The sequence below is a fragment of the Microcaecilia unicolor genome, chromosome 9 (assembly GCF_901765095.1).
Source record: "Microcaecilia unicolor chromosome 9, aMicUni1.1, whole genome shotgun sequence".
NCBI classification, from domain to species: Eukaryota; Metazoa; Chordata; class Amphibia; order Gymnophiona; family Siphonopidae; genus Microcaecilia; species Microcaecilia unicolor.
This window is the reverse complement of record NC_044039.1, coordinates 106539648-106562273: the sequence shown is the minus strand read 5'-3', so window position 1 is coordinate 106562273 and position 22626 is coordinate 106539648. Positions and strand designations below refer to the sequence as shown.

Sequence of the window (22626 nt, the reverse complement as noted above, 5' to 3'; positions counted from 1 at the left end):
AAGGCGAGCTGAAAAATGGCCTGTGGTAGCGTAGACGCTTGTTTTGGGCGCACACAAAATCATTTTTCAGCGCACCTGTAAAAAATGCCTTTTTTTATTTTTGACAAAAATGGACGTGCGGCAAAATGAAAATTGCCGAGCGTCCATTTTGGGTCTGAGACCTTACCGCCAGCCGTTGACCTAGCTGTAAGGTCTCATGCGGTAACAGGGGGGTAATTGCCTATGTGTGTAGAATGACGATTACCGCCCGATTACCAACTGTGCGCCAGAAAATAAAAATATTTTCCGGCGCGTGTAACAGACACACGTCAAAAATGAAATTACCACAAGGGCCACATGGTAGCCGGATGGTAACTCAAAATTGACGTGCGTTGGGCACATGTAGGCGCCTACGAAGCTTAGTAAAAGGGCCCCTAAGTTAGGTGGCCTCAACGGACCGCATAAAAGTCAAGTCCTATCTTTATGCAGTGTCATTTAGACATTTAAGTCCTGAATATCGCACTTAACCACATAAGATACAGCTGGCCACTTAAACCCAGATATTCCATGATGATGCCCAGACATGGTTCGGCACTGAATATCCAAGAATAATGCTGGCTAAGAAAATACTCACTGCCACCAGCTGAATATCTATCCCTTACATTTTAGGTACCTGTGCGTCCATAAAAAAATTTTTTTAATCTTGTTTATTAACAACCAGAACCTTGGTCACGTTACAATTTCAAGATATTGAAACAATACATATCGTTCTTGAGGATTTTCACATCTCTTCTACTACTATTCCCCTAGCCCCTCCTCTACTTCCCCCTCCCCTCTTGCCTATGTCTTCCCCCCCCTTTCCCTCCCACGTCTTCCCCTTATACATCTATCCATTCAAAATTCTGCTCCTTGCAGCAGGGGTGAGAGAGTCCCAGAACGGCGACCAGGTTTTACAAAACATATCGCCTCTTTTGGAGGCTAAGTCCACAGTTCTCCTCTTTTCTAATGAACAACATTGGATCATGGCCGACCTACAGTGAGCTACGCTTGGTGGCTCCGGGTCCAGCCACAGCTGCAAGATCGTTCGCTTTGCCATCAAGATGGATCTTTTCAAAAATGCCTTATTCCTTCAGGCATTGGCCTTTGTGTTCTAAATAAGTCAAATAGTTGTTCCGGCGCTGGTTGCCAGCGACAAGACCAGAGCTGTGAGACGTGTGAGACAGAGGGAAAATGTACTTGTGACCTGGCTTGGCCACTGTTTGAAAAACAGGATACTGGGCTAGCCTAAATGGACCATTGGTCTGACCCAGTATGACTACTCTTATGTTCCAAGCCAGCATTTTTAACACAAACCACATATGCACTTAGCAGCCCATGCCAATTCCATTAGTTTTGAAGATTCATTTTTTAATGTTTGTGTCTTTTTTATTGCAAAACAGTCAACACAAACTGGCATCAAACATCAGGAAAGTAAAACATAAGTACAAATACAATAAGGATCATCCAGCCTTCCTGCAGTAGTCAATAACTTTTCCTTTTTTAAACCCCAATCCCCTCACCCAAAAAGCAAATGCCCACCGCCCTCTAAACAGACAGTTCCCCCCTCCCTTGCCCCCCTCCCCCCCCCATCTCCCCCCCCCCCCCCCCCCGCCAAATCATTAATTAATTTTAGTCCATTGACAGGTTACACTAGATTCATTTTTAATATTTCTAAATTCATAAATATTCCAGAAAGCTTTCAATAGCCTTACCCTTCTCTGCGAAAAATTGTCCTAAAACAGTCTCCCAGACTCTTGTAGTTGGTAGGGTCAGTCTTTCCTCTCTGAATCTGGAACCTAGGAAAGAAAAAGAATTAATTAACAGAAATAAGGACTAAAACTGGAGACATTCTGTTTTCACTTGAAAGAAATAAAAGTTATTGTCCCGTTGCCACATATAAGGCATCTTTTAATAAACCACGCTAGGAATTCCCATGCAGCAAATGCAATGAAGCTCATTTAGGGGTCTTTTACTAAAGATTAGCTCAAGTTATCTGCAGCAGGACCCATAGGAATAAAATGACACCTGCTCCAGATAACTCAAGCTAATCTTTAGTAAAAGACCCCTTTGATTCTTATGAATGGGCGGGGGAATCGCTAGCGTGGCTTAGTAGATGGAACCCATACTTTGGTACTTTATTAAATACCTGTAAATATATTTTTTTAAAGTTTATATCAATCTCATTTTCTTTGATTATGTTTGTATATAGGTTGTTTATATATTTATGTATTTATTTATTTGCTGCATTTGTACCCCACATTTTCCCACCTATTTGCAGGCTCAATGTGGCTTACATTATATTGCAAAAGATATAATTATGAACAGAGTAAGAGGTTTGCTCTAATTTAACATATTACTATGTAAGAAATAAGGAAGATATGTCTGTAGAATGATTTACATAACACATAATAAAAGCAGTAAAATATAATGACCAATTATGATAATATGACTAATATAATCAATTCAGAGGGATCAGTTGGTTTAGATATAGAATAATCAAGTCGTTAAGGAGGATTCTTATTGTAAGTTTCTTTGAACAAGTGCGTTTTCAATCATTTCCTGAAGTCTGTCAAGTCACATGTTATTTTTATAGTATTCGGTACTTTATTCCATGCTTTTGTGCAGAGGTATGTGAAGGTAGATGCGTGTAATGATTTGTATTTGAGTCCTCTACAATTAGGGTAGTGGAGGTTTAGGAAGGTACGTGAAGAACTTTTGATGTTTCGTGCCGATAAGTCAATTAGGTCTGACATGTATGAAGGAGCTTCTCCATGGATGATTTTATGGGTTAAGGTGCAAATCTTGAAAGCAATACGATCTTTTAGTGGAAGCCAGTGTAATTTTTCTCTGAGGGGTTTAGCGCTCTCATATATATATATATATATATATATATATATATATATATATTCTATTCCTGTTTTTAATTTGTTCCCTTATGGGTTTTTTTTTACTAAAGCTTAACATGCACTAAATGCTGCATGTCCTATTTTACACCTGTGGGCCTTATAGTACTTCAATGCACACTAAGGGGTTGGTGTGCCGCAATGGTCCAATCCAGAACTACTGCCGAAGCCCAGCGGTAGTTCCCACCCCCAGCACTCGCTATTTCCGGTGCTACAAAAATATTTTCTATTTTGTAGCACCGGTGCATACCTGCTGGTAATCAGGTTAGCGAGGGAGCCCTTACCACCACCTCAATGGGTGTCGGTAAATGCTTCCCCCTACCCCCAAAATGGCCACGCAGCAAGTGGTTCACTTACCGCATGGCCATTTCTTTTTGAGAAAAACAAAGATAGCTTTTTACCCGTTGTGGTAAAGGGGGGCCTCATCATGCATCAAAAACATGCACTAAAGATAGCCTTTTACCCCCTGTGGTAAAAGGGGGCCTCAGCATTGGCGCCGACTCCATGGGTGCTGTGGGTGCTCGAGCACCCCCAATATTTCCCCACCGGAACCGGAAGTTCCCCAGGAGCCAGCCCGCTGCCCAAACTCTTCTCCCACTCCCACAACAGTCCTTTGCCTGCCCCTCACCTTCCTGCATGCTGCCCATAACTTAAAAGTCATCTTACTGGGGTCCCGGCAGCAGCAGTAGTGAAAGGCAAGCACGCACAGACTCGGCGAGTTGGCGCTTCAGCCTGCCTTCCTTTCTCATTTCTCTCAGCTCTGCCTCTGGTCCCGCCCTTGTGGAAACAGGAAATGAGGGCGGGACCAGAGACAAAGCTGAGAGCAACGAGAAGGGAAGGCAAGCTGAACTTAGGGCCCTTTACAGAAAAGTACCTATTGTACTAGAATGTAACTTGCCTTGAGCTAATCCTGAGAAATGTATGAGCTAACTCCAGATCTAAAATCTGATACAAGCATATTGTGAAGCCCCAGACCCATTCTCCCACCTGCCCCCTTCTCAGACCTCAGTTCCAGCTCCAGGCCCCATCTCCCATCTGAACCCCCCCCCCCTCCCAGACCCAGTCACCTTCTCCCACCTGAGCCCCACCCCACCCGGATCCAGTCCCCTTCTCCCACCTGAGCCCCCCTCAAGACCCAGTCTCCTTCTCCCATCTGAGCCCCCCCAGACCCAGTCCCCTTCTCCCATCTGAGCCCCCCAAGACCCAGTCCCCTTCTCCCACCTGAACCCCGCAGACCCAGTCCCCTTCTCCCGAGCCCCCCCCCCCCCAGACCCCTTCTCCCATCTGAGCCCCCCACCCAGTCCCATTTCTTCTAGCCCCTTCACTTTGGAACTGTCTTCCAAAAATTATTAGAAGAGTCTTATACTCATTTCAGTAAGCTTCTGAAAACATATTTGTTTCAAAATACATTTGATAATAATCTGGGATGAAAGGGAAAAACAGACAGAATGAACACGCTTTAATAAGTAATATGTTTAATTATATTTTTGGCATGGATGGTTGTTTATTGTCTATACATTTTTGTATGAATGTTAGTGTTTTGCAGTGCTTTCCTATCAAATTAATGGATTTCTTTATGTTTTTTTTAATATAAAGTTTAGTTTTTATAATGTAAACCGTTCTGTTTTGCGAATGCAATAAGAAACGGTATAGTAAATAAATAAACAATAAACGATTCCCCCATCTGAGCCCCCCCCCCCTCCTTGACCCAGTCCCCACCTGCCTACTAACTCTGTGGACGGAGAGACAACCCTCTTCTCCTGCTACCCAGCCTTAAAAAAAAAATCTGTGAAGCAACTAGCATCTGCTCTACTCTGCTCTGCTGTAAATGAAGCAAATCGCCTCGTCGCATCGGCCCTTCCCTCACTGTGTCCCGCCTTTTGATGTAACTTCCTATTTCCGTGAGGGCGGGACACAGTGAGGGAAGAGCCGACACGACGAGGCGATTTGCTTCATTTACAGCAGAGCAGACGCTTCAAAGGGGGGTTTTTTTTGTTAAAGCTGGGTGCCGGGTAGCAGGAGAAGTAGGTTGTCTGTCCGTCTACGGAGCTGGTAGGCAGGTGGGGACTGCGGTGCCAGCAGAGCACCCCACACCTGCTGACACCCGGGGCGGACCGCCCCTACCGCCCCTACCGCCCCGCCCTTGGTACGCCACTGCCATCCCATTCCTTCCATACAAAAATTCCTAACACTCCAAATTTTAATAATTATAGGTTTGTACTTATGGGTGAAGGGGGCATCTATATGTGGGTACAGTGGGTTTCTGGTGAGTTTTGGAGGGCTCACAGTTTCCACCACAAGTATGACAGGTAGGGGAAGGTATAGGCCTGGGTCCACCTCTCTACAGTGCACTGCACTGACCACTAGACTACTCCAGGGACCTGCATACTGCTCTAATAGACCTAGCTATAAATGTGAGGTTGTCATAGAGGCTGGTAAGTAATATATTTATTTTATTCACATTTTTTGTGGGGGTGGGATGGGGTGAGTGACTACTGGGAGAGTAATGGGGAGTCATCCCTGATTGCTTCCAGTGGTTATCTGGTCATTTAGGGCACCTTTTTGTGCCTTATTCATTTTAAAAACAGGTCTAGACCAAAACGTTGACATTTTAGCCCTAGACGTTTTCAATTTGTTCCATTATGGCTGTAAAAGTGTTAGGAACATCCTAAACCCGCCCTCATCCTACCCTCAAAACATCCCTGATACATCCCCTTGTGATTTGGACACATTGCAGATGAATTACATAGATAGACGTCTGCAAAACAGGATTTGAAAATACCAATTTGGACGTTTTGAGAAGAAAAAAATCCAAATGTTGCTTTATGAAACTTTTTGGATGTTTTTCTCTTTCGAAAATGAGCCCCTTACACTCCCTACAAATGATTGCTGCTCAGATACAATTTGTGTCCAATATGCTCCTAATTATGCACACTCTTTCCCTAACAATTTTTTCATTCAAAGAGACCAGATGCTATCCACACAACTCTAGGCAAATATGTCTGCACAAACTTCCCTTAAGAAGCTTTAGCTACCTAAGTAAGAGAGAGAGGTAGGGTTTCCCTGATTTTGGTAGATATCATTGAGTCTTTATTTTGTGTAATTCAAGTTGGTGGCTTATGGAAGAAGTTGAGGTTCTCTCCCCAGTATGGCTCCAAGTGGAGTAGAATGTGATATGGCAGCACCTCTGCAGTTACAATGGCTTCCTGCAAAGGGACTTTCTTAGAACCTGAAAATTTCCAAATCATTAAAGTCTCATAATGGTGTTTAAAAGAATTGGGTTTCATTCTGTAGATCCCATGGTATCAAAATATATATGCGCCAATATGGATTAATCTCAACCTGTGTATTAGCAATAAGCTTCTATTGTGGAGGGATTGGTATCAGGTAAGAGTGACCTCAATTCATGATCTCTAGCAGGATGGCCATTTTGTTCCCCTTGATCTTCTCAAACAAAAACATCACTTGCAGCCAACATGTCACTTTTGTTTCTTACACGCCCTCACATCGCTGATGGAGTCTAAAACTATACAAGCGGGTAAGCTCATGGTGATCGCCTCCTATCAGAAAATCCAAGCACTGGAGCATACAGGGGGTAATTCTCTACAGGTCGCCTAAAGTTAAGTCTCAGGATGCTGCATGGTAAGTGTGAATTCCATATCGGCAATTACATGCATAATTGTCTTTATAGAATACTAGTATAAGTCCGCAGTTACACACCTTACTTTAGGCGTGAGTATTAAAGCTGGCTCAAAGATTGGTGTAAATGCTCTCACCTAGTTGTTAGTAGTTAGGCACGTAACTGCTATGTGCTTAAGTGCTAGAAACACCATGACCCACCCATGCCCACACTCCATTGCAGTTGCATGCTTTGGATTTTGCATGCACAATTTTGTAGAATACAGACTATGGTCAGTTATGCGTATAATTGCAAATTAGTGCAAATTAGTGCCAATTAGCACTGATTAAATCAAAAGAAAGCAAGTCCACCCTATTGCTTCTGTTTACCCCTCTATACAAATCATCCATTATAGCTATCATCACAGTTTCCATCCAATGCTAATTGTAAAATCTAGAGTAATAATCATCCAACACTCCCTCATCATCAAAACAATCAGCTAACTGCCTATTTACCACTCTCTATCAATTTCCCTAAATAAAGATGATTTGAAATAGGACAATAATTTTTCTTATCTTCTGAATCTAACCCATCCTGCTTCAATAAAGGCTTAACCACCACGCTCTTCAATTGCCCTGGAAACAACCTTTCTCACAAAGAAGCATTACAAATGATCTCCAGATGGATCAACAATGAGTCCTTGAATTTACTAGGCAACCAGGATGGATAGGGATCTTCTGTATGAAATGAAAATTGCATAAATTCAGTACTTCCTTAAGTCCTGCTCTCAGAATCATGACAAATTCCTGCCATCTCCCGACAACTGGTAATGGTGCCAGCATGTATCAGTATCCTGACCTAACCCTATCTCTTGATCATTGTCTAATGCTGTTATTACTGTACCCTTTCAATTTCTAAACATAGTAGATATTTTTATATGAAAAATTGGCAAACTTGTCACACACCTCCTGAGAGATATGTAAGTTCAGACACTCTTTCTTAAGATCAGCCAACTTCCTACAGTCCCTGTGATCTATTCCCAGTACTTTGGATAACTTTTGTGCAAAACATTTTTTTTTTTTTTGCATTCCTAAGTTCTATTAAATAATTTACTTAAAGAGCTTTTTACTAAAGTGTATTAGGTACTTAAGAAGTCATTTTAAAGCAAACATCTAGGTTAAGTGAGCAGGAAGGCACTTATTTTGAAGCTATTTTATAAAGATGCATAGCTGCTCAATATTCATTCTGCAGCAGTAAGTGGCATCTGTGTCACTCAGAGCCATGGGTTGAACTGACCTCGGATATTCAATACCGAGGTATGCGCAGTTCCCAGCATTGAATATCTGGGTCTCGTCGGTCACCCGGAAGTTAACCGGACACTGACTGGTATTCCAATTGGAGCAGTTAACTTCACTGCTTGAAATTAGGACAGCATTTTGCTGAATATCAGGCAGATAGGTGTGGCTTTATAAATCCATCAGCAACAGCATTTACGTTAAAGGCATGGACATTATGCCTGCTTGAAAGCAGGTATAAATGTTAGCACACGCTTTAAGTGTGTATGCTCTTATTCAGGGCTCGGTCAAGGGATAGTGGAACTCTGAGCCAACTTGCTTTGGTGGAGCCTGCACCCCACCTCATCGCACCATTTCCAACCTGGCCAAGTTTCAGAAAAAACTTTGCCAGGGGTCACATAAGTTTCCATAATACATTCACAGATTCAAAGCATGTACTGCAATACTTGCATAGAAAAAGCTCTGGTCCAATTCCAAAAGTCAGCAATATAGCAACAGGTGATAATACACTTTGCACAGACAATAGTACTGTATTTCTCAACCAAATCTTTCTGCTTTCTTGCTATATTTGAAAGATAGACAGGGTCATTTTCAAAAGAGAAGGACGGCCATCTTTTGACACAAATCGGAAGATGGGCGTCCTTCTCACAGGGTCGCCCAAATTGGCATAATCGAAAACCGATTTTGGGCATCCCCAACTGCTTTCTGTCCTGGGGACTACCAAAGTTCACAGGGGCATGTCGGAGGTGTAGCGAAGGTGGGACTTGGGCGTGCCTAACACATGGGCATCCTCGACCGATAATGGAAAAAAAAGGGCGTCCCTGACGAGCACTTGGACGACTTTACCTGGTCCTGTTTTTCTTACGACCAAGGCACAAAAAAGTGCCCGAACTGACCAGATGACCACCAAAGAGAATCGGGGATCACTTCCCCTTACTCCCCCAGTGATCACTAACCCCCTCCCACCCTCAAAAAGCATCTTTAAAAATATTTTGTGCTAGCCTCTATGCCAGCCTCAAATGTCATACTCAGGTCCATCACAGCAGTATGCAGGTCCCTGGAGCAGTGCACTTCAGGCAGGCGGACCCAGCCCCCCCCCCCCCACCTGTTACACTTGTGGTGGTAAACGTGAGCCCCCCCAAAACCCACCACAAACCCACTGTACCCACATCTAGGTGCCCCCCTTCATCCATAAGGGCTATGGTAGTGGTATACAGTTGTGTGTAGTGGGGGGGGGGGTTGGGGGGCTCAGCACACAAAGTAAGGGAGCTATGTACCTGGGGAGCAATTTATGAAGTCCACTGCAGTGCCCCCTAGGGTGCCCAGTTGGTGTCCTGGCATGTCAGGGGGACCAGTGCACTACGAATGCTGGCTCCTCCCACGACCAAAAGGCTTGCATTTGGTCGTTTCTGAGATGGGCGTTCTTAGTTTCCATTATCGCCAAAAATCAGAAACGATTAAGACTAAAGACGACCATCTCTAAGGATGACCTAAATTTCAAGATTTGGGCGTCCCCAACCGTATTATCAAAACGAAAGATGGACATCCATCTTGTTTCGATAATACGGGTTTCCCCACCCCTCCACCGGGACGTTTTGCGAGGACGTCCTCAGCAAAACTTGGGCATCCCTTTTGATTATGCCCCTCGAAGTTTTCAGAAACCATCCTACAGGAGACTCCAGAGGAGGCCATTATAGCCGAAACATGGCTCGTGTCGAGTCATTGGATGTTTTAATAAAACTGTTTATACATCTTGAACATCATCTAGCTCCAACTGTGTTGTCACCTTCGCTGTGTTTGACTTATTTGTGTGACTGTGAGGGATTGTATTCCTCTGTTTCCTTGGTCAATGCATATTTTGAACAACATCTCTCTCAATGGTACAAACTATCTTTTATGCCACTGCTGGAAACTGATCACGCACATCAGTTACCTGCCTTTAGAAATAGATGAACCTCCCCACCACCACCACCGGTGAGTGGGTTTATTAAGAATAAGGAGACAGAGAAGAAACTTTGGTAAAGTGTTTTCAAAACATAAACAGGCCTGTCGGTTTGCTTGCTTTAGTCCTAGGAGGAATGTGGCTGTTTGAATATTGTTACAATTGCAAAGGGTTACGGGTCCCACAACTCTGCCTGCATGTCTGTATGAAATAAAAATTGCATAAATTCAGTACTTCCTTAAGTCCTGCTCTCAGAATCATGGCAAATTCCTGCCATCTCCCTACAACTTGTAATGGTAAAGGTCCCAACATTTCCTAGGGAAAGCTTCCAGGAAGCCACAGCAGGACTAGGCATAGCCAGCCTGTTAGTCCAGCAGCCACCAGCCCAAGAAGTCTCCAATGGAGGGGTGAGATCTGAGGGGACTGAGAGAGGGTGGACTTGCAATGAAAGGAGAGGAGGGACTTAGGCAACACAGCCATGCCCAAACACTGATTTAAGTAAGCAGCAGGGAAGAGCTTACAGCTACAACCTTGGTAAGCAAGACTGAAAAGATTCAAAAGAGTATAAAGACTATGGTGACGATATTCAGACAGTGGGAGGCAGCCTGGCTAACTCCTATGATTACTGCCAACAAATGCAGCTACCCTCTACGTGTACTATTGTCAACACTCACAACATTAGTAGAGAGCTACCGGGAGTACCAGTATATTGGAGGTTTAAGGGCTAAGTCCCATTTCAACATTGCAGCTACTTTTTGCGTTACTGCTGCAGTTTTATAATCATAGACTTGAACCCACCATCCTTCCGCTGGTCTTCACTAGTAGCTAACCACTTTTCTCAATTTATATTTTTTTTCTTTTTAACTTTTAACTTTTTCTTTTATGCTAGCTACTAGCGCATTAATTCTTTAAACAATCACTTAATCTTGCATCTGAATGCCGTCAGACAAGCACACCCCAACAGGAGCCTGTTTCGCCCTCCTGGCTTTCTCAAGGGGAACTGCAACATGCTGTCTCGGACTACAAGATGTCTACTCGCCGACTTCTTCTTGCTAGTAACTCCTATGATTGGCAGTGATGGCAGATATTCAGTGCTGGGCTGTTTCCTGTGACCAACATTGAACATCCAGTTTATTTTTGGCTGGATGTTTGGCTAAGTTCATAGTGGCCAAAGATAGGCCTGCTATTCACATGGCCCAATTTGGTCACCAAACTTAGTTGGCCAGCTGCTGAAAATTGGCACTGACCATCTATGTCACATGACATAGCCGGTCATCCAGCTAGCCGTTAAGCGCTAAGATTCAGCCGAGATAGCTTGTTATCTTACACTGAATATTAGCACAGCCAACCTAAGGCTATTTAACCAGCCAGGAACCATTCCTGGCCAATTAAATAGTACTGAATATCGGGGGAGGGGGGAGATAAGTTATTGGTTTTAAATAATTGGAATTAAAGACTAATACTATTGGTTTGAATGCACAAGTACTGGGTTAAATACCAAAACTGTTGGAATTTGTTGGTGTAGGTTTATGGTAACTGAATTTATGTGCTAAGAAATCCTTACTTCTTAGACATATAAGGTGGTGTATATAGAAGTCTATGTAAATAGTTTAATAAAACCTGTTTTATTTATTAGCTAGCCCTGTACACAGCAGCTTTTTGGATTTTTCCTGAGGGCGAAGAGGGTAATGTCACCCGCTAATGCCTTTCTTCCTCGGATGGCGGCACCAAGGAAGTTTGATTAACAGGAGATGGTATAACTTCTCAAGGCTAAATCTGGTCCACCCAAGGAAGTTTTTGTTTTCCTCAATGCAGCCGCCATCTTGGTACACCCAAAACAATGTAAGTGACAGGGCAACAAGCCCCGCCTATTGGCTTCAGACCAGATAATGGGATAATGGGCCAAGTACGCTCCTGCCATCTCCTGTCAATCAAACCTCATTGGGAGGCACCAAGTGCCACATGAGTAAGGAACCAACTGAGACTGCCCTTTGGAGGCTCCAGTTAGGTTGGGCTCCAATTCCAGGAGTACCCTGTAAGAGGGCATTACATAGAGAAAATTTGCATCTGTGACCTATCATAGCTAAATTGCTGCGTTATACCCAGGTACAGGCAATCTTACAAGCTGCATACAGGCAAGCTTCACTCCAAGTAAAAAGTAATGATTGTGTAGGACTTTTCTAGTATTACAGCACAAAAATGGAAAGAGTTGCTTGATCTATGTCCTCACTTAAAGTCGCTAGGGGCACTTTATGGAATACTATGCCATGCCAGAATGATTGTGAAACTGAATAATCAGACACATACGAGTACTACTGTACAAGGTCTCCGAGGCTTCATTGAAACTGAAAGGATTCAGGTAGCATGGACAGTTAAGTAGCCAGCCTTTTTGTTGTCCTAACTTTTACCGCCTGCTTAACTAGTTAGCAGTGTAAATATTGCCACTTACTGGTAAACTACTAGCTCCTTCCAGACTCAGGTCGGCTCAAGCTCCATGGCACTAATCAGACAGTACAAAGGCATTAGTGGTGATGTTCAGCGCTTAGGTGGACACAAGTGATTTAACTAGGCAAGAGCCTTTTCTGTCCAGTTAAATCATTTTGAATAATAGGCCATTAGATTGTATATTATTATCAGTAAAAAAAGAGAAAACTTTGGTACTTGAGGCAAAGTCCATGTGTAAAAAGTATTCACAGATTTTGTCCCAAAATATGTAGGTTGAAAATTAGTCCCTACACTATTACATTTTCTATATATTTTTTAAAACTGTTTAAAACTATTTCCTTAATTATTACTTCAAGGAGTGAAGCCTGTGAAAACTGGGATTGCTTTCATCAGTGGGATTTGAATTAGAGACGAGTATATGTAAGGTTAAATAATTTCTGGTTTTTAAAAGAGAGAGAATGTAATCACATGTATTATTTCTAACTAAAACCTGGACAATAAGTATGTTTTCAATTAAATGAATTGACTATACTCCGCATTTGGTCTTGAGGAAGCCAACCAGATGATCAATGTGGAATAATGTATTAGATGAGTAATATCTGGGGATAATCGGGTTAATATCATGTTTTCTTTTTTCTGTTTACTGTTTAATTGATCTCCTTGTCTTATTTCACTCTCCCTATTTTTCTTCACTTTGTGGTCTAAGAAAGAGAAAGATTGTATATAATCCATATATCTAGTTGGGATTGTTTTCTTCATTGTATTAATGTGCAATCATCTCTGTATTACCGTTTGCAAGTGACCCTTGTAAAATGAAAAAATATAAATAAATGATTTAAATAAAACTGTTTAAAACTATATGTAAAGTAACTGACACATGATCTGCCCTACAACTTAAATGAGACAGTCTTAATACTCTATTTGAGCTGGTGACCAATACCTGCCCCTTCTCTAATCAACACTAATCTCAGGGTAAACAGAATTTGTGTATTCATATTGCATTCAAAATAATTGAAGAGTCAATTCGAGAAAAAAAAAGTAATTATCCAATTATAACAACAAGGAAAATTCAAAAACATAATAGAGAGAGGCAAGAATCCCAAAGCCCCGAGGAAATAGGGATAAAGGGAAGGGAAATGGGACCTGATATACTGCCTTTCTGAGGTTTTTGCAACTACATTCAAAGCGGTTTACATATATTCAGGTACTTATTTTCTAAAGAAAAAGGAAAATAGCAAGTTGAATGTCAGTTTGTTACAGCTCAGAGTCGCAAAGATGACTGCCAGTCTCCATTAGTAGCACAACCCTTTCCATCCAGGAAAAACTGTAATTGAGAAACATCATAAAATACATATGTATGATTATCTAATTGAAATAACACATTTTCAGGGAAATCTCAGCTGAAACTTAGATCCAATATCAATATCCAATACCGGCACCTAACCACTATACCTCTATTCAAGAAATCTAGACTGCACCAACTTGACATTTCGTCCTTTAGATTGCAAGCTCCTTTGAGCAGGGACTGTCCTTTTTGTTAAATTGTATAGCGCTGCGTAACCCTAGTAGCGCTCTAGAAATGTTAAGTAATAATAGTAGTAACTCATTGACAAAGGAGAAGGAATTGCCTGCATCTGAATTGAGTGGACCTTGCCACATCAAGAAAAATCATAGCTTTTCCACCAAGAAAATCTGAATTTTTAGCCTTAAAGCCACAATAAAGCTTCCTTATCTTGGTTGAAAACAAAAGTCACCAGTAAGGTAGATCTCGCAACAACCTCCTCTTGTGATTTCTCAAAAAAACCAGCCAAGTCCAAGTTACCTGATGAAACATCCACCATAGACAATTCTGTAACTGGAGTCAATTGCCGCTTGGGAATTTATTTATTTATTTATTTATTTATAGCATTTATACCCCACTCTTTCCCGCTCAAGAGCAGGTTCAGTGCGGCTTACAAAGCATGGATACAAGGTATTTCATAGATAACACAATATATGGTTACACAGTATATAGCACAAAGTATGGATACAAAATATGTAACACAGTGTATGGATACAAAGTATGATGAGATAACAAGTTGTGTAGTGAATGATAGGATGAAGAAATGGGGGAAGGATAGAGGTATGGTTAATGTTAGTGGTGTTAGTAAATTAAGTTGGGTCGCTCGGATAGGCTTGTTTGAAGAGGTTTGTTTTCAGCAGCTTTCGGAAGGGTAGGAGTTCGTTGGTTGCTCGGATGTATTTTGGTATGGCGTTCCAGAGTTGACTGCCTATTACGGAGAAGTTGGAAGCATAGTAGATTTTGTATTTGAGGCCTTTGCAATTGGGGTAAACTGGGTATAAATTCTGTGCATTGGAGGAAAACCCTCCAGAGCATATTTGAACACCTCCTGTAGATATTTATAAAAGGCTTCCTTAGGTGTTATTGTCAATAGTTGAGGAAAGTTCTACAAACGTAAGTTCGGTTGTTTAGTATAATTTTCAAAGTTCTCCAGTTTCCTCTGAAATAAGATACAATCTTGCATTAGAATACTTTGAGACTGCTTAATCTGTTGAACTTGGTCTGCGACTTCTTTAATCTGACCGTGTTGGGTTTTTAAAATATCCTCAACATGTTGGATCCTTTCTGCATTTTCACCTACTTTTGGTACCACTGAGGCATATATCTTATGGACAGAGTCCACTGCAGTTCAAACAGAGTCCAAAGTCACCTCTGCTGGTTTTACCAGGGAAGGAATAACTATTTTCTTCCCGGAGTCCTCCTCAGTTCCTCCTGATGTAGCCAGGGCCTCAGCTTGACTAAGAGGTGACATGAACCCTGAAGTAGAGGGTGACCCCTGCCCTCCAACTGAAGCTGACTGCAATCAGTGGTATTGCTCCTGCCACTGTAGGCGTCTCAGGATTAGCCATAGATAAGGGAGCCAGGGGTCTACTGGGCTAAACATAGCTCAGGGCTCTTCCTCACGCCCTGCTCAGCGGAAATGCCTGAAGTGACATTCTGGTACATAAACTGCAAAATCTCCATTTGCCGAAGAAGGGAGATGAATGAGCAGGAGAGTGTAGTCAATTTTATCTAAATAGCTCTACAATGTGGAGGGTCCCAAGAAAAACCGGGTCTACTTGCAACAACTCCTAGATCTTCTGAGGTGGATCTTCCCCACTTTGAAGTCCTTTCCAAAACTGTTGCTTGGGGAAGGGGGGCATAATTTGAACCTCTGCTGCTGGTTCCTAGATTCTCTGCAAGGCATATTCCAGTCTTTCTGTGAAATAATTTGTTGTTTTCTGGTAAAATGTATTCAAAAACTTTAAAAGTTGTACGAAGTATTTGGTGTATCCACAATTTTGAATGCAAGCATACACAGCTCTATGACTGGTATAAGTCGTTGCACCTAATTATGCACCTGTATTTTACCTACTACTTTAGTACCCTGTAAGTAGGCTACACATGGGTGATCCTTCATAGAATTGCTCTAATAGTATCCTTATGCTTAGAGAGCATCACTGAGAAACCATCACAGTGTGATACCAGAGGAACCAGTATAATCAGATATGATGCGGAAAGACTGAAGCAGGACATATGTAGTGCCTATATGTAAATATGCATCTAGACTTGTGTCTGGTAGAAGCAAACTATTCAATTTAACATCTGGTTCAGGATAGATCTCAGAGTTGATTATAAAGGAAAAGCCATCTATCCTCTCGTTCCCCAAGTTATAATCAGTGAGAACCAATATAATGTTCAGAAAAGCTGGTCTTGTCAAACAAATCTGACTGCTTTCTTTTAGGAAGAAAGCAAAAACTTGCACTTAGACGATAAGGCAATGACATTTATTTAGATTTTTCAAAGGATTTATGAAAGACCACATTTATAATATAGTAAAAATGAGAACTGGAGAATAACTTTCACAAATGGTTAAATGATAGGATTGGTACAAACAAATTATTGGTTTCAGGGGCAATCAACTGCATTAATTCTGACTCCTATATCCAGAGTAAAAAGATACAGCATCTTGTACTACTAGAACACGGATCAGCAGTAGTAGTAAGAGACTGAGGGGGTCCTTTTACTAAGGTGTGCTGAAAATGGGCTGCGGTAGTGTAGGCACGTGTTATGGACGCACGCAGATCCATTTTTCAGCGCACCTGTCAAAAAGGCCTTTTTTAATTTTTGCCAAAAATGGACGTGCGGCAAAATAAAAATTGGTGTGTGTCCATTTTGGGTCTGAGACCTCGCCGCCAGCCATTGACTTAGCGGTAAGGTCTCTCACATTAACCGTGTGGTAATCGCCTACGTGCGTCACGTCAGAGTTACTGCCCGATATTTGCCGCACACCAGAAAATAAAATATATTTTCTGATGCACGTAGTGGATGCGTGTACAAAATGTAGCCGGGCAGTAACTTCTAATTGACGCATGTTGGGCACACATGCCTACACGGCTTAGTAAAATGACCCCTGAGAGTCCCTCTTACTAAGCTGCAGTAAGCACTAATGTGTGCTTTCTGTAGGTTAAAATCCACTCCACAGAGTGTGCTCAGGCGTCCCATGGTAGTTTTGTGTTCGATGTGCACTACCCACATGCTAAAAAATAGAAAATATTTTTTGACACTGGGTGGCGTGTTTGTGAATGGAAATTTTCCAGGGCGCGTAGTGGACACTTAGAAGATGACTTACCACCTGAGCCACACCAGTAGCGTAGCCAGAGTTTAATTTTTAGATGGGCCTGGAGGTGGACTGGGTGGGCACAGGCCTTGCATTTCCTCTCCACCCGCTACCGCCACATTTCCTCTCCATCTGCCCACCACCACCACCGCCACCGCCGCATTTCCTCTCCACCCGCTACCCCCCTCCCCCCCCCCCCCCCCCCCCCCCCGTGACAGCCCCCTGCACATGGTCAGTTCTGGTTATTTTTACTGACCTGAAGCGCCGTTCTCCCTCCAGCACTGGCGATGCCCATAGCCAGCCTTTTGCCAGCGCGTGTCCGTCGTAGGAGCCTCTTCTCAGGCATGTCCCACCTACTCTGCAACTTCCTGTTTTCCGCAAAGGTGGGACGCAGGAAGTTGCAGAGTAGGCGTGCCCGAGAAGAGGCCGCGACGATGCGAAGCTGGCAGAAGGCTGGCTATGAGAATCACCGGTGCTGGAGGGAGAACGGCGCTTCAGGGCAGTAAAAGTGAGCAGACCACGCGGACGGGGAGAGCGGGCAGAAGAGGCTGGGCGGGCCTGAAGCAAAAGTGGCTGGGCCTGGGCCCGTCCAGGCCCACCCGTGGCTACGCCCCTGGGCCACACAGTAGCCGGGTGGTAATTCAAAATTGATGGATGTAGAATGCGCATAAGCGTCTACACGGCTTAGTAAAAGGGCCCCTTAACCCTCCATTGCCCCAGGTACAAATAAGTATCTGTATATACTATGTAAACCGCTTTGAACGTAGTTACAAAAACCACAGAAAGGCGATATATCAAGTCCCTTTTCCTTTACCGTCTACAAAATAGGTGGCGGTACAGGCTCCTGTGCTAATTGGGTAAGTAGCGCTGGCCATTATTAAGGAAATGCGGCCATTTTATAGCCAAGCTAAAAGTGGTCTCCTTGTGCAGAAAAGCCCAGTGCTACTGATAATGCAGACCACTTTTTAGCGCAGCTTAGAAAAGGGGCCCGGAAGTCTTTGGTCCATTGCCCTTTTAATCGAAAAACAAGGTCGTTTTCAAAGGCCTTTTTGCAAGTGTACTTTGGAAAGTATTTCATTTTGTTTTGTTTTTTATATCCTTTACATTTTTTTTTTTTCATTTTAAGAAGCTTTTCATTTTAGGTGTTTTCTTTGTTATTAGTGCTCCCTGTTCTTAATTAGTATGCACTAGGGATGTACACAAAAGTTTTGCTTTGTTTTCAGTTTGTTTGGTTCCTCCCCCCTCCCCCCCCCCCCCCCCCCCCCCACTAATGTTCAAACTTTTTTTCACTCTGTTTCACAATTGGCAACAGAATTTATATCAAATAAATCAGCGCTAAACTAGTGTTCTATAAAGGGCATTCTGCATAGATTGCCCCTTTATAGAATACCAGCTTAGAGTAGATCTTACCGGCGTCTAACTTTGGGTGCCATTTACTGAATCCAGACCTTAGTGACTAGGTGTGGGTGTGTGTCAGAGGGTTTGGGACTTGTTAGTAGTAATTGCACGGAAAGGAGTGTGAGTGGCTGAGGTATGTGTGAATCAGTCCCATCCTTTCCTGTTCCTTTCCCTCCCTCCCCTCTCTTATTTATTTATATATTATTTCTTTGTTTATTATTATTTATTTACCGCCTATTTTGAAGGAATTCACTCAAGGGGGTGTATGGCAGTAAAAATATTCAAACAACAATACGTGGAGGGGCATAATCGAAAGGGACACCCAAGTTTTGCTGAGGACGTCCTCGCAAAACGTCCCGGTGGAGGGGCAGGGAATCCTGTATTATCGAAACAAGATGGACGTCCATCTTTCGTTTCGATAATACAGTCGGGGATGCCCAAATCTTGACATTTAGGTCGTCCTTAGAGATGGTCGTCCCTAGACTTGGTCGTTTCTGATTTTTGGTGATAATGGAATCTAAGGCCGCCCATCTCAGAAACAACCAAATGCAAGCCCTTTGGTCATGGGAGGAGCCAGCATTCATAGTGCAGTGGTCCCCCTGACATGCCAGGACACCAACCAAGCACCCTAGTAAGGGGAGATGATCCCTGATTCTCTTCAGTGGTCATCTGGTCAGTTCGGGCACCTTTTTGTGGCTTGGTCGTAAGAAAAAAGGACTGGGTAAAGTCATCCAAGTGCTCATCAGGGACACCCTTTTTTCCATTATGGGTCGAGGACAGCCCATGTGTTAGGCACGCCCAAGTCCCGCCTTCGCTACGCCTCCGACACGCCCCTGTGAACTTTTGTCGTCCCCGCGACGGAAAGCAGTTCGGGATACCCAAAATCGGCTTTCAATTATGCCAATTTGGGTGACCCTGTGAGAAGGATGCCCATCATCCGATTTGTGTCGAAAGATGGGCATCCTTCTCTTTCAAAAATAAGCCTGAAAGTATGGCATAGTATGCTATGGAACTTTGGAAGGCTAAGTGCTTTGAAAATATGCCTCAATGTCAACACAATACACAATAAAATATTTTCATAGACAGCATAGGGTGTAAGCAAAGATGGAACACATAGATAGATAAAATAGGGTAACAGGAGTAAGAAAATAAGGGACTAGTTTAAAGAAATTTGCAAATGAGGTCAGAAAGGTGGTTGAATATTATCTTGGCAGGGTAGGAGTGAATAAACATATCCTGCCATAGTATGTGTAGCTGGTATAATTTACTTCTTCTATTAAAGGCCTGGTTGAACAGACAAGCTTTCACCTGCTTCCAGAAGTAGAGATAGTCTTGTGTTAAGCGAAGCCTTTCAGGGAGCGTAATCCAGAGTGTGGGGGCTACTCCAGAGAAGCCTTGCTTGCGGGTATCACATCGTGTGATGTCCTTCGGAGAGGGTGTGGTTAGGCATACTCCTTGGGAGGTGTGTAGAAGGGCTTTAAGGTCAAACATAGAGTTTTAAATTTGTCTCTGTTTTGTACTGGTAGCCAGTGAAGTTTATGCAAAAATGGTGTGATGTGGTCACGTTGCTTACAACTTTCTACTAGTCTTGCTGCAGTATTCTGAATAAATTGGAGCTGGTGCAAAGCCTTTGTAGTCAGACCAGTGTACAGTGCATTACAATAATCCAGTCATGATGTGCACAACTGACACAAGGCTTGCCTTCTCAATGGAAGGAGACAGGCAGCATAGTTGTTGCAAGTGATAGAAGCTGTTCTTGAAGGTTGCTTGGATTTGGGGGATCAGAGTAAGTGTTGAATCAAGCTGTATTCCAAGGTTCCTGACTTGTGATTTGAGGGGAAGTTCATATTTCCCCAAAACAGATTTTGAGGTTGGGTTATGTGTCCACTTGTGTTAGGGACCCATAGAATCTTGGTTTTACTTGGATTCAGGCAACGTTTGTTGTTTGTTGTTTTTAGCCCATTCTTGAATTGATGTTAGACAGGTAGTCAGTTTATTCAGAGCAATGGGTAAGTCAGGTTCAATGGGTATGAATAGCTGCATGTCATCCGCATAGAACCGAGTGTCCATTGACCAGATCAGCTTGTCTAGTGGCTTGAGGTAAATATTGAATAGAATAGGTGATAGTATCAATCCTTGTGGTACCCCACAGGTCAGTGCCCATGTGGTGATGAGGTGTCTTCCCTCACTCTCCTCCCTCCCTTCCCCTTCCTTTCTCTTCCTTCTTCTCTCGCCTCATTTTCACATCCAGCTGAGATTTCCATCAGCAGTTCCAATCACATCATTACAGGCCTGGGCCTCTTCTTCAACTCAACAACTCAGCCAGAAACCTTACTACTAAATCAAAAAATAAAAAAATAAAAAAATAATTAAATAATGTGCTCAGTTTTTTTTGGTGTGTTAAAGTGTCTCACGGTTTTGAGAAGCATTTGCACACAGTTCTCACATCATCGCACGTCCTACCACCAACCAGATATTAATATTTAAAAATACCATGATGAAAACAACTATCAAGTATTTAAAGTCACTTAGCTTGGGTGCTGGTGCAAGCAAGGCTGTAAATATTCACAGAGTATCTTCTCAAAACAGCGCCCCAGTTATCTTTCAGTCCATGGACGCTGATCTAAAACAGAGGCTCCAATAACACCTTTTCTTCTCAATTCATGTGATGTGAATTTCTAAATTCCCTGTTCCCAACATAGGCCATGTTTCGCCACTAAACTGGCGTCATCAGGGGAACTTAATCTTGCCAGTCTTCCCACACAAATCTGATACCAATGAAGCCTCTTCTTCAACTACCAAAGATTATAAGGTCTGCCAGCACTTTATGGCTAATAACACCACCACATATGTGCAATTCTTGCCCCAGACTTGCTGCCCTGGTCTTGTATGATGCACATGAAAATATGTGAATGGGTAGAAGGACCAACAAATCATGTCTATCGTTGAGGCCGTGTCTGTCTATCAATCAGTTTAGTGCAAAACTCGTAAAAGAGAATGATGGGGAATGACTATCTATATGTGTGTTAGTTCATTAGAGCTAGCCAGTGAATATCATCAAACATAATTGCAGCAAGATGTCACTAATAGAAACAAAGTAGCATAAAATATGACAGCAAATAAAAAACATATGACCTATCCAGTCTGCCCATCCATATTAACTACTGAGCTCTACAGTCCCTTCCTTTCCCTTCAGTATCTTTTCTGCTTGTCACATGCTTTCTTGAATTCAGATACACTGTTTGTCTCCACCACCTCCATTGGAAAGTTGTTCTATGTATCCACCACCTTTTCCGGAAAGAAATATTTCCTTAGATTATTCCTGAGTCTATTCCCTTTCATATTCATCCTGTGGTAATCAATGCATGATAACGACGTTAGCATGCGCTGGTAATAAATGATCCCCTTAAAGACTTAAAACAAGAGCTTCACAAGACAGGTCAAAATGGCTTTATATTCTAAATTCAGTGCTGTAAAATATATACTCCATGAGCCTCATCTGGTATCTCTAAACTTACAAGGTAGCATGGCTTGCCTGCTTCCCCCACCTTCTCCTCCGCTTCACCTACTATTTGCCTTCTGTTTTTCCTTCTTTCCGAGCATCTGCTCCATAACTCTCCTTTAGATATATGCATTTGTTAGTGCACATTTTGTTTGGGTACCTAAACATGTTTAGTGCACACAAATCAACTGTGTACATGTATAGCTTGGAATTAACATATGTACAATCATTTTGCTTGTGTAAAAAAGCTCCATCGTGCATGCAATGCACACATTAAAAATGAATGCTTGAAACAAACTGAAAAAAAAAAAGAAAACCCCACCAAGAAATCTGAATAAATTTGGGGGCCATTATTCAACACGATTTGACTAGAGGCTCCTGCTCGGTTAAATCATGCTCAGTGGGTTTGCCACTGATATTCAGCGGCTCTTAACTGGGCAGTCCCACTGAATATCGGGTCTAACTGCCTGATCTGAAAATGGGCAGAGGAAGGGCAATCTGGAGGTGAAGTCAGGGAGCAGTTGGCACTTATGCAGGCAGGGACCATATTCAGAGCTGGTGCCAGTATAGCTAAGCAGCCAGATAGGACTGCACAAAAGGCTGTTCTATTATTCTGGGCTTAGCTACGTGGGTGCAGGCATTCAATATCGGCCAACACATGCATAAGTTCTAGGACTGTCGATCCAATTCCCCACCTTTTCTGGTATCCCTCTCTAATCTCTGCACCCTGTTCCCTAATCCCCCCCCCCCCCCCCCGGTCTGATCCCCTGATTCCATGTCTAATCCCTTATCTCATCTCAGCTCCCACCCCCACCCCCATATCCCTAACAACCCCCAGCCAGA

The 22626-nt window shown here is 42.8% G+C and overlaps 1 protein-coding gene across 1 annotated transcript in view; it reads right to left on the bottom strand.

The window, feature by feature from the left end:
• SLC25A21 (solute carrier family 25 member 21) overlaps window positions 1–22626 on the bottom strand; it is a 672604-nt gene that overhangs the window by 195973 nt on the left and 454005 nt on the right. The window contains exon 3 of the mRNA XM_030215218.1: window positions 1731–1814. Within this exon, the coding sequence (XP_030071078.1) occupies window positions 1731–1814 (84 nt within the window). The remainder of the gene's footprint in view (window positions 1–1730; window positions 1815–22626) is intronic.